At 32.4% G+C, this 12,737-nt stretch overlaps 1 protein-coding gene and 1 pseudogene across 1 annotated transcript in view; both read right to left on the reverse strand.

The window, feature by feature from the left end:
- Nucleotides 1-7,583, reverse strand: part of Abcd3 (ATP binding cassette subfamily D member Pmp70) — a 31,337-nt gene extending 23,754 nt beyond the window's left edge. The window contains exons 1-4 of the mRNA XM_090106882.1: nucleotides 7,243-7,583; nucleotides 6,646-6,900; nucleotides 1,296-1,365; nucleotides 610-707 (exon numbers count right to left, since the gene is read on the reverse strand). Coding sequence (XP_089963008.1) covers nucleotides 610-707; nucleotides 1,296-1,365; nucleotides 6,646-6,900; nucleotides 7,243-7,349 — 530 coding nt within the window. The 5' untranslated portion in view covers nucleotides 7,350-7,583. The remainder of the gene's footprint in view (nucleotides 1-609; nucleotides 708-1,295; nucleotides 1,366-6,645; nucleotides 6,901-7,242) is intronic.
- Nucleotides 7,584-9,236: 1,653 nt separating this feature from the next.
- On the reverse strand, nucleotides 9,237-11,395 carry LOC149904378 (heat shock protein 68 pseudogene; annotated as a pseudogene).
- Between the last annotated feature and the right edge of the window lie 1,342 nt (nucleotides 11,396-12,737).

Genomic DNA, 12,737 nt, shown 5'->3' on the forward strand with positions numbered 1-12,737 from the left:
GGAACCAAACTTTTTCGGTATTAAAAACATCAAGGTTAATATCGAGAGCATAACATAAAACCTGTTTCAAAATTACAAGGAACTTATTTTTATAAATAAATTAATAAAAAATCGTCAGTTACTAAGCTAAACTTTTGAGTCAAACGTTTCAAAAACGTGATTTATATTTAAATAACATTATAACTAGCTTTCCGCCCTCGGCTTCGCCCCCATTTTTAAAGAAAAACCTGCATAGTTCCCGTTCCCGAGGGATTTCCGGGATAAAACCTATCCTATGTGTTAATCCAAGTTACCCTCTATATGTGTGCTTAATTTCATTGTAATCGGTTCAGTAGTATTTGCGTGAAAGAGTAACAAACACACACACACACACACACACATCCTTACAAACTTTCGCATTTATAATATTAGATGCGAAATTAAATAGTGTCCACTATTTAATTTTAGCTGTTTAACCCTATGTTAAGATTTATAATATATTTCTATATCTACTTTACCACAAATCAAACGTTTCGAATGTTGAAGAAGACGGAAATCGTTTCCAAACAGGTTTGTTACATAAACTACTGCTATTAAAACTAATGTATGTATAAATAATTGATAACTCACTTCAAATATTGTTCGTAGAGATGCAAAGACAGATTTGTTCTTATTCGCAGCTTGATTTCTCCTATGCTCCATTTTAACACATTATTAACAAGGGAAATCTGAAAAAAAGGACCAAGTTAATGTTCTTTCAATATGTATTAAATAAGTAACTAGTTATATAGTATTAGAAAAGGTATATAAGGTTTATATCATTTATATGTACCTATACTAGCTTTTCGTCCACGTTCTCTGAGTATCTATTAGCAAATTATATATGTACTAAAACATTCCACAAGAATATCTCGTATCTATTAAAAAACGCTGTCAAAATCAGTTGTGTAGTAAAGATCTAAGCATACATATGGAAGACAGACAGGCAAAAAGCTGAAAGCGACTTTGTTTTATGTAGAGATAAATTGAAGATTGCATTATGTATATGCTAATTAAAGCAATTATTTCACACACAGAAGTAATTTGAATGTATCGCTACATACCTAGTATAAAACAAAGCAGTTTTCTGTGTCCCTATGTCCCTTCGTATGCTTAAATCTTTGAAATAACGAAACTGATTTTGATGCGGTTGTTTTTTTAATAAATAGATATATTCAAAAGAAAGGTTTTAGTATATAATTTAATAAGTTTTAGACAAAGCGGGCGAAGCCGCGGGCGGTAAGCTAGTATTGTATATTTGGAAAGAGACCACTTACCAATGGCATCGCCATGAAGAATTGTGTGAGAAGCTTTTTGAATTCTGGCTTGTTCATTGTGATAATAGATCTGTAACAAAGGCAATTAATTATGTAGTTAATTTTCATTAGAGATTATTAACTTCTACTGATTATAAGGAATCTATACTAATATTATAAAGCTGAAGAGTTTGTTTGTTTGATTGTTTGTTTGTTTGTTTGAACGCGCTAATCTCGGGAACTACTGGTCCGATTTGAAAAATTCTTTCGGTGTTAGATAGCTCATTTATCGAGGAAGGCTATAGGCTATATACCATCACGCTACGACCTACAGGAGAGGAGCCACGGGGGTAAAACCGCGCGGAGCGGCTAGTATCTATATGTGCCTACTAAAAACTAGTCCTTTTCAATTTTTGTTTTAATCCATTACCGATTACGTTTTACTAACATTTCATACTGTTTTTTGTTAACCTTAATAAATGTACATATACTAAATGTAAAATATGGCTATTCATGGTAAAAGATTGTCACTGAGTCAAGATATATTGGTAGAAGTGGTAAAAGGCAAACCAATATTAACAAAGCAGTGACAACAGTAATTATTGCGTTTATAGCATTTACTATAATTACCGTTGATAGCTCATTGATTTATATGAATTCAGGCTATCATAAAATGACATTACTACCCTGTTTATTCATAAATATTGAAGGAAATAAGGCTATTCAGGTAAGTTAGTTATTCCGGAGTTAAATGCTCTTGTAATGCACTTTCTAAGGCTCTCTCCTATTATCTTTTACAATACGTATTTTTACGCGTTAGTCAACTATTTCACAATCTCTCTTTTAGTTTAATTCTGAAACCTGTAGCTCTTACAATCAAAACGCAAAAAATATATCATTCTGCAAAATAATTACACAAAAACAAAAGCCAATCGATATTTACCAAACCTTCACAATTTGAGAATATTAATTTGAAATTTAATGAAAGCAATAATGTTTCAATATATAAAAAACAGAAGCATTTATTTTTTGTACAATACGTTATTTTCTAAGCGTTATTTGCTTTTTATCGATGCTGGATGCTGTTATATTTAATGTTAGGTACCTACTTATACTTTTAAACATACATAATTTATCTATTTGCATGCTGCATCTAACCATGAAGGAATTATACCAGATGACGCGGACGTAATTAAGTGACTTGAGAATGAAATACGAAATACAGTTATCTATTTTTTACATTGATGTCTATTTTGTGTACCTACCTATTTTGTTTAGATTTTATTTATTTACATTTTTATCGGTTACGTGTAATTTTCAGGAAGCGGAAAAGTAAAAAAAGTACTTTCACTTTATAATGGATTTTTGAAGTGAAACTTTAGAAGTGTTGAGATTTAAATTTTAAGGTCGCGATTGTAAGGCGACGATTTTGGTATCTTTGAATCTTGCCAAAAGAGTTTCACTTCTGATAGGTAGGCTCGGCACACATGCTCTTTTTATACGGTTATTTCTAAAGAAAGAACCTAATAAGTATTTAATTATTGATACTTTATTTATATATGATGTATTAAATTTTTCCGGTTGTACAATAATTATTATATAATTACAAAAGACGTTAAATCGGCTTTCATGCCATTCATTCTGAAACATGTTTAGCGACATAACATTCGTAATTCAATCCGGTGGGTCTTTTACACCCCCATCACGTTTTTGTTTCCTTTTTGTGGCGACAAACAAAGGAGCTTTCATCCTTCTTCAAAGTATAGAGTAGACTTTCAAAACATAAGCTAAAGAAGTATTTGTAGCTAAATATAGCAAAACCTGTTATTATGTTGTTATTAGATATAAGTTTAACTTTTTGTTCGTCGTCCATGGCAAGATGGCAAAACTATAATTTTCATTGTATGTCAAGTGAACAATCAGTTTCATAACCATACCTAATTTTAAATTTAAGATTTAAAGTATTACATACTAATGTAGGGAAAGAAAAAGTAATTAATAAGGATTATCCACAGGGATTATCTAAGTTTATACTAATTTACAATAATTTCAGGTAAGAAAAGTAACAAAATGCTGTAATGCAATTATTTCTTGCATTCATAAAAATAATTTTAAACTGTTTTGTTTATGTTATCCTGTACTGTACTTTGGCTAAGAGGTCTATTTAAGTTTCAGTAACGTAGGTACCTATTTGTAAATTTCGCTATTGCAACTAAGAATATAGAATATAGACTATTCTCTACAGAGTAACTTTTACCAATCGATTAAAATTGGTATTTATTCGACAAATCTATACTAATATTATAAAGCTGAACAGTTTGTTTGTTTGTTTGATTATCTGTTTGTTTGTTTGAACGCGCTAATCTCGGGAACTACTGGTCCGATTTAAAAAATTCTTTCGGTGTTAGAAAGCTCATTTATCGAGGAAGGTTATAGGCTATATATCATCACGCTACGACCAACAGGAGCGGAGCCACGGGGGTGAAACCGCGGGGAGCAGCTAGTGTCGAATATAAACTTTCCTCCAAGAACCTATATCTAGGTTTACAGTTTAGATTCTCAAACAAACAAAAGTTATAGGTTTTGGTTGTCAAAAGTTATTCCGTTTGCATGCATAAATTTTGTGCAAAGTATCGGCGATTTATCTAATATCTAATACATATTATAAAGGCGAAAGTTTGTAAGGATGTATGGATGTATGGATGTATGGATGTTTGTTACTCTTTCACGTAAAAACTACTGAACCGATTACAATGAAATTTAGCACACATATAGAGGGTAACTTGGATTAACACATAGGATAGTTTTTATCCCGGAAATTCCACGGGAACGGGAACTATGCGGGTTTTCCTTTGCAAACGCGGGCGAAGCCGCGGGCGGAAATCTAGTCTAATATATATTATAAAGGCGAAAGTTTGTAAGGATGTATGGATGTATGGATGTTTGTTACTCTTTCACGTAAAAACTACTGAACCGATTACAATGAAATTTAGCACACATATAGAGGGTAACTTGGATTAACACATAGGATAGTTTTTATCCCGGAAATCCCACGGGAACGGGAACTATGCGGGTTTTCCTTTGCAAACGCGGGCGAAGCCGCGGGCGGAAATCTAGTACTTTATATTCGTAATATTACAGACTTGTTAGAAATACAAATGGTAATGTAATATTAATAGCAAACGTGACATATTTCATGATTATATTATGATCTTTCACCCATTAACGTTAATTTGCTATAGACTTTGTACATTCACGTGATACGTTTCAAGTTCGAAGAAATTGAACCGGTTTCTTGTATAGCTTTCATCTATACGTGTTACATTTTTGTTCTTAATTTTGATTTTGAACGACTTTCGTCTACTTCTTTAGGATTTTTTTAAGCTATTGCATTATTGCATAGCTTCTATCGAGGGCCTTGAGCGCGGGGACCGAATCCAGAAATTCCGTAACAAAAAAACCTCACGCTCCCCACTCCGACGGGCACGGAGGTGTGGCTTGAAGGCATAGCATGCAATAGCTTTACCGCGGCAGTCTCCGAGTGCCACACGTCTTTTTTATTTTAAAGCTTATTTCAGTCTAAAATTGTTCAAAAGATCGTAAATGTTGTGTTCCAGCTAATGTATAGCTTTTTCTGTTTTTATATAAATTGTTTTATGCCTGAATACAACTAATAATACTTTTTTATGAGAATTGGCACCTCGGTTAAACCCATACATTTGCTTAAACAAGTATCCTTCAATTATTCGTAAATTACTTTAATTTTTATTTTTTTAGCAACCAAATATATGTGGACATTTGCGTCATATTAATAAAAAACTCAGAGTAAGTTAAAAAACTATGGAGCTTAAAAATAATTAGGTAATCACTTGTAGAAATAATTAAAAAAAATCCTACTTAAAAAACTTCAACTATTTTTTTTTTAATAAATAATTTAATAATACTCGTGTTTTTAAGCAAGAGTTGTGATCAATGCCATACACAAAAAATACAAAAATGTTTGACACAAGCTTAGACACAAGTTACTTCTTGGTCATTCATGAATAAGAAAATAAGAGATGTAAAAATCGAGTTGCAGGAATTTTAAAGAAAGATACAAAATTTGTTGGACATATTATAATATAAATCGTAAAAAATCCATCACCAAGTGCGGATTTGTAAATGTATGTCAATAAGTTTGATGACCTATAATTATTATGCCATTATACTTGTCAGAAAGTTTGACATACTATGCTATCAATTTATTTTTTTTATTTTTGGCCAACAAGATTCTTTTGAAATATCTTATTTAATAGACCAAAACTTGTGATTTTTTTTTTTTAACTTTTACCATGAAAAGAATTATAATTTCATATTGGAATGGTAAAATGTATTGAATTGGATAAATTATACTTATCCAATGATATCACAGGTCCTTCCACCTATTTTAAATAACAAATGTTGTTGTAAACATGGGTCTATTGTATGCAAACATTTCAATACAATGAACCAAAATTGAGTTTAAACTATTTCATTTTATTAATCGAATAAATAATTCCAAGTTGGAATGACTATGCTCTTTCTGCCATAAATTAGTTCAAATACCCTGATTTTCTCTTTAAAAAAGTATTACCTGCATAAAAAAACATATTCTCATTTTTTATGTATGTTCAGCAGTTATTTAAAAAAATTGTTTTATGCTAGAAAATACTCAGAATTTATATGCATCATTGTTTTAAAAATAAGTTTGTAATCTTCTTATATATAAAAATGAATCGCAAAATGTGTTGGTAAGCGCATAACTCGAGAACGGCTGAACCGATTTCGATCATTCTTTTTTTATTATATTCCTTGAAGTACGAGGATGGTTTTTATGTAGAGAAAACGTAAATATTATGTACCACGGGCGAAGCCGGGGCGGACCGCTAGTATTTAATAAATATTCCATTTATCTGTTGTATTACTTTCACCTTTTATTATTTCCTGAATTCAACATAGTGTTAATCATACTATTAAGATATATAGATTTAACAATGTATGTGTTTATAGTGCATTTGTGATGAGAAAATAAATAAAAAAATAAATTTAATTTAATTTAATCATACTGTTGAATATGTAAATAAAAACAATGACGTTTACTCAAAATTGTGTCTATGCATTTCATTTTTTTACTGTATTGTATTTACAATTTGACTTTTAAAATAGTAACTACATATTATGTTTATTGACAAGTCTACACAGTAGAAGCCACATAATATATCATTGGTAGATAAATGTACTAATGATAAACTCATAAATACAAAAAAAAGGAATAGTATTAAGTCTGAATAAATAGAAAAAAATGTACTATTCATATACAATATAGCTTATTTATTTATTTACATTAGCTTACCCTTCTATAAAGGTTGTATGCTGTATGATCCACAAATCGCACATAGTCCTGGCTATTAGCGACAGTGCTATCATCACCATGAATCCACTCTCCTTGGACCATACACCGGGCACCATAATCTTCCATAGCACCTTGAGCTCATTGAAGAACTTTGCGTTAACTTGTGCTCTTGGCCCTTTCTTGTCTTTGTCCTTTATCATGTATTGTACACTCTCCTCTAATGTCAGACTGCTTGGTTTAGCATTTTTCTTCTGACTGCAAACAAGTATCATAAATATAGCTAATTGTTAAGAAAGATTTTTGTTATATGAATGTTTCCACATGTTTAAATAAATATTGCATTGAATTTTAAAAAACTTCTACCTAACCTTTTATTTTCTTTAGTATTTTTTTTGTACTGTACTGTATTTTTAAATACAGAGTTCATTAAAATACAGTTAAGTAGTATGAACTACTTGTAGTAAAGTAAATGATTATAAAATTAAAATACACATTATGAAAGTAAAGAAAGACCATAAACACATAAATTGATTGCACAGTATTAGAAACTAACTACATAATATATGAAATATGGAAATCACATGTAAATAATCTTACCTTGATTTTATAGAGTTCTTTACAATCCATGCACCAAGAGCGGCAGATGCCGCTAACGCAATTTTTACATCTGTCCTTGAAGTAATTTTACTAAAATTCGGTGCCATGGTTAAACCTTCTAGATTGAAGAAGCGAACACTTAACACAATATTAAATAACACTCAATAAATTAACACATTATGTCACTGTCTAAAAATTAATACTACCACAATCCAGAGCAGTTTAATCACTACTGTAATTAATAAGAAAATTCCATCGACTAGTAATAAATAGGTATAAACTTTAATAGCAAGTAGTAACTAATAAATGAAACATGACTTTACTGAGTACTGACCTTTTGACTACTCAACTGACTTTTGAGTTTTGACAAAACTTGACGTTTGTAAACGTCAGTGTTGTCATATTGAATACTTTAAATAAGCTGATAAGTTTCAATATTACACAACCACTACCTTATTTCAATTTTGCTTAGAAGAAAGGAAAAGAGCACAAGGTAAAAAATAAATTTTATCATATCCAAATTTGCCATGTTTTTACGAAGCACCTCCGTACTGATCCGTGGTGGCTCAGTGGTGAGGACCTCGGACTTCAAATCGATAAATCGGGCTTCGAGACCAGCGGAGTGTGCTGGAAACAAATTTAATTTGGCTTGACGTGTTGATAACATCACGAAATATATATTGTTCATAAAATGTTTGAAAGGGTATAAACATCGTCAGGAACCCGACATGTCGAAGAATCGTAAAATTCGACGTCCTGCTAACCAGCACATACGAACTTAAAAATAACATTCTTCGGTGCACCTTTCCAGTTTTTGTGAATCCTAAAATGTTACAATTAAATAATACAGTGGTTAAAAACATAATAATTTATAGTTTGTAGTTATTATTGGTTATATTGTTACATATTTGTATAAAATTTTTATTGAAATTTTTTCTTTTGTAATAAATTAATAATTGATTTTTCTTAAATGCTTTCCTTTTACATAATTAGTTGCCTTCAGCCAGGCAAATTTTAGGAGTGTAGAAACACTGAACGTCAATTGACATTGACATTCTGGCTGAGAAGGACAGATTAACATAGATTAAATACGTCTATCACTCAGAGGTCTATCATTTGAGCATGAGCATTGTAGTAAAAGTAAAAATATAATTTTTGATTTAGATCATCGAGATATAATGATTTAGATAAGCTTATAATTTTATTATAAGCTTATAATTTTATTAGATTATTGTTCAATAATATTATTTACTTAAGAATTTAATTCGTATAGAGGATATTTATACATAATAAACTTAGAGAATATTGATAAATATTAATAAATTGCGAAAGTGAATTTAAATAAACCACTTTTCGATAACTTGAAATTAGTACACTTTCGTATAAAATCTATATAATTATATGTGTAATCATCCATATAATCCATACTAATATTATAAATGCGAAAGTAACTCTGTCTGTCTGTCTGTTACTCAATCACGCCTGAACTACTGAACCAATTTGCATGAAATTTGGTATAGACATATTTTGATACCCGAGAAAGGACATAGGATAGGTTTTATCCCGGAAATCCTACGGGAACGGGTTTTTCTTTAAAAACGCGGGCGAAGCCGCGGGCGGAAAGCTAGTCATTTCATAAAGAATATGTTTTAATACATAAAAGCTTAGATCATTAAGTAATTGGAATGGCATGAAAAAGTATACTAGCAAGTAGCAGAAGATTTGCAATATTTTCATGCAATAAAATTAATTTTATAATTAATGTACATCTGTCTGTTTTTTTATTATGTGTGATGATAGATGTGTTTTATTTTATTACAAATATTTGAATTAACTGCCTATCTGTTGGGTCACAACTCTTGGGAAACATATTTATTATTGTGCAAGAATAATTGTAAAAAAATTGGTAAATAAAAAGAGAATAAATAAAGTTCAAAATATTTATTTCTAAAACTAGGTACTAAATGCAGCTCAGTACATGATCATCTGTTGTAATTGGAATGCAAATAAATAAAATTAAACTAACAGGTACCTATTTACAAAACATAAATAATATTTACAAATTGTACTAATTAGGATGTAGGAACTAAATTACGAGATCTACACATTCAATAAATTTAGTCGACTTCTTCTACGGTGGGTCCAGAATGCGCTTGTTGTCCATACTGTTGGTAGTTACCGGGGCCCGCTTGTTGATAACCGTTGCCTCCAGCACCTGCCCCATGCATCTTGCTCATTACAGGTGAGCAAATTCTTTCTATTTCCTTTTGTTTGTGCTCGTACTCCTCTTTTTCTGCTAACGTATTGTTGTCCAACCATTTAAGGGCATCATCGCATGCCTTTTTAGCCGTGTCTTTGTCTTGTTGGCTGAGCTTCTCACCCGCTTCATCAAGGGCCTGCTTTACGCTAAACACATAAGATTCGAGATGGTTACGTGCTGCAACTCTTTCTCTCTGCCTGCTGTCCTCTTCCTTATATCGTTCAGCTTCTGCCAACATTCTATCGATTTCAGCTTGGGACAGTCTTCCTTTGTCATTTTTAATGACAATATTTTTGCTTCGGCCCGTACTATTCTCCTTTGCAGACACGTTCAGGATACCGTTGGCGTCCAAATCGAACGTTACATCTATCTTAGGCACTCCTCTCGGTGCCGGCGGAATGCCTGTTAGGTCGAATCGTCCCAGCAAGTTGTTATCCTTAGTCATTGCACGTTCACCTTCATACACCTGGATGGTAACAGCTGGCTGGTTGTCCGAATAAGTTGTGAAAGTTTGAGATTGTTTGCAGGGTATCTTTGCGTTACGTTCAATGATCTTTGTCATAACTCCGCCTGCAGTCTCAATGCCAAGGGATAGTGGAGCCACGTCGACCAATAGAACATCTTGAATTTTGCTGTGTTGTTCGCCGCTTAGTATAGCAGCCTGTACTGCTGCACCGTAAGCTACAGCTTCATCCGGGTTGATGGAGAGATTTAGCTTTTTGCCGCAGAAGAAGTTTTGCAACATGCTTTGGATCTTGGGTATACGAGTAGATCCACCAACTAGTACAACATCATGTATGGAGCTTTTGTCAAGCTTTGCATCCTTGAGCGCTTTTTCTACCGGTTCCAGTGTACCACGGAACAAGTCTGAATTTAATTCTTCAAAACGCGCTCGTGATACTCTGGTGTAGAAGTCAATGCCTTCATAGAGAGCGTCGATCTCAATGGTGGCTTCTGTGCTAGATGACAATGTTCGTTTTGCTCTCTCAGCGGCAGTTCTTAGTCGACGTAGAGCTCTAGGGTTATTTTTCATGTCCTTTCTGTACTTTCGTTTAAATTCATCCGCTAGATGATTTACCAATCTGTTATCGAAATCTTCTCCTCCAAGATGGGTGTCACCTGCGGTGGCTTTAACTTCAAATAGAGAGCCCTCATCGATGGTTAGTATAGAAACATCAAATGTGCCGCCACCCAAATCAAAGATTAATACATTTCGCTCTCCTTTGAGATTTTTGTCCAATCCGTAAGCTAAGGCAGCAGCAGTTGGCTCGTTTATTATTCTTAAAACGTTGAGACCAGCTATCGCACCCGCGTCTTTAGTGGCCTGTCGTTGAGAGTCGTTAAAGTAAGCAGGAACTGTGATAACAGCATCTTTTACTGTTGAGCCCAAGTATGCTTCAGCGGTTTCCTTCATTTTCGTTAATACCATACTGCTAATTTCTTCCGGTGCAAATCTCTTAGCTTCGCCCTTGAATTCCACTTGTATTTTGGGTTTACCGCAGTCGTTAATCACTTTGAACGGCCAATGTACCATATCTTGTTGAATTTTTGGATCATCAAATTTTCTGCCGATCAGTCGCTTCGCATCAAAAACTGTGTTGTTAGGATTTAAAGCGACCTGGTTCTTAGCAGCATCTCCAATGAGTCTTTCGGTATCCGTAAAAGCCACATATGAAGGTGTTGTTCGGTTTCCTTGATCATTTGCAATGATTTCAACGTTTCCATGTTGCCAAACTCCAACACAAGAGTATGTTGTTCCAAGATCAATTCCAACAGCTGGCATTTTTATTGTTTGTATTACTTCTCTTCACTTTTTTGCAATGAAAATATCGTATGTAAAATCGCTTCCTCGGAAAACTCGGCGTTTCCACCACTTTACTTCTTCGTATCGCTTATTTGTGTTTTCAAATACTGATGCTTTGCCGCGCTTACGCGAGGTTTATATACTAGTCGACCGTGGACGAATGAGGATCGAGAATTTTCTAGATACTTCAAGACAGGACCAATCACAATCGATTTGGGGTGGAATGTTCTAGAATGTTCATGTAATCGACCAATCAACGCGCGGCTTTGAGCGAAAGAGATAGCGACGAAATATTTTGTATTTGTAAAGTTGATGTGGAACAGAGACAAAACATTTTAATCGGAAACTCACACAAAGATCTTTAAACACACACAGAAATAAAATTCACAATACGTAATACGTATACTTGACGTTTTATGTTTGTGTATATGTTCATGTTTATACATTTATATTTGCTTATTAAGCCGTATTCACACTCTCTACTTTTACATTCTCGTTGATCACGCATGAAAATAATATGTACATTGGTATTCTAAATTAATACTTTTAAGACATAATAGAAAAAATGTCTGATTTAATCGTGGATCGTTTTATTGAATGTAATCTATAAAAAAAAAATTAAGCTTCAATGCAAAATTCACACATTTTAAATTATTAATACATTTACCCCATTCTTATTAAAAATTGTTCCTTCAGGTCTGTTGCTAGAAATTGCTGTTTAATAATAAATGTTTGTTGCGAACAAAACGATTAAAATACTTGATACTTTTGTTTTTGTTACAGTACATGTTAAATATTATTAAATATGTTCAATTTAAGTATAAATAATCAATGAAATATACATCTAGTTTGCTTAAAAACACTATATCAGTAAATTATAAAAAAGTTTTAAATTTCAGTAACTAATTCATTGTCCTCTTGACTAAGGTTTTTTTTGGAAATTAATTACTTAGACTTAACATTCAATTTCTACTTTACTAAAAACATCTTTATGTAGGATTCATTATGTAGGATTTACGTCTCACATTTACAAAATATACATACATGTTGAAGATATATGTAAATTAAACACTTAAATATTAATAATTTTATTTTTGATAATCTTTTATTCTAATAATCCTACTACATAATAATATTATAAATGCGAAAGTTTGTGAGGATGTGTGTGTGTGTGTTTGTTACTCTTTCATGCAAATACTACTGAACCGAATTACAATGAAATTTAGCACACATATAGAGGGTAACTTGGATTAACACATAGGATAGGTTTTATCCCGGAAATCCCACGGGAACGGGAACTATGCGAGTTTTTCTTTGAAAACGCGGGCGAAGCCGCGGGCGGAAATCTAGTATTTATATAATATTTTTTATAATTATTTTGGAAAATGTCTGCATATCTTATTGAAAGAATCTAAAAATCATCAAATCATA

Source organism: Colias eurytheme, chromosome 11, assembly GCF_061535395.1.
Source record: "Colias eurytheme isolate Ceu_HAF_F1 chromosome 11, ilColEury1 Martin Lab GWU primary, whole genome shotgun sequence".
Lineage (NCBI taxonomy): Eukaryota > Metazoa > Arthropoda > Insecta > Lepidoptera > Pieridae > Colias > Colias eurytheme.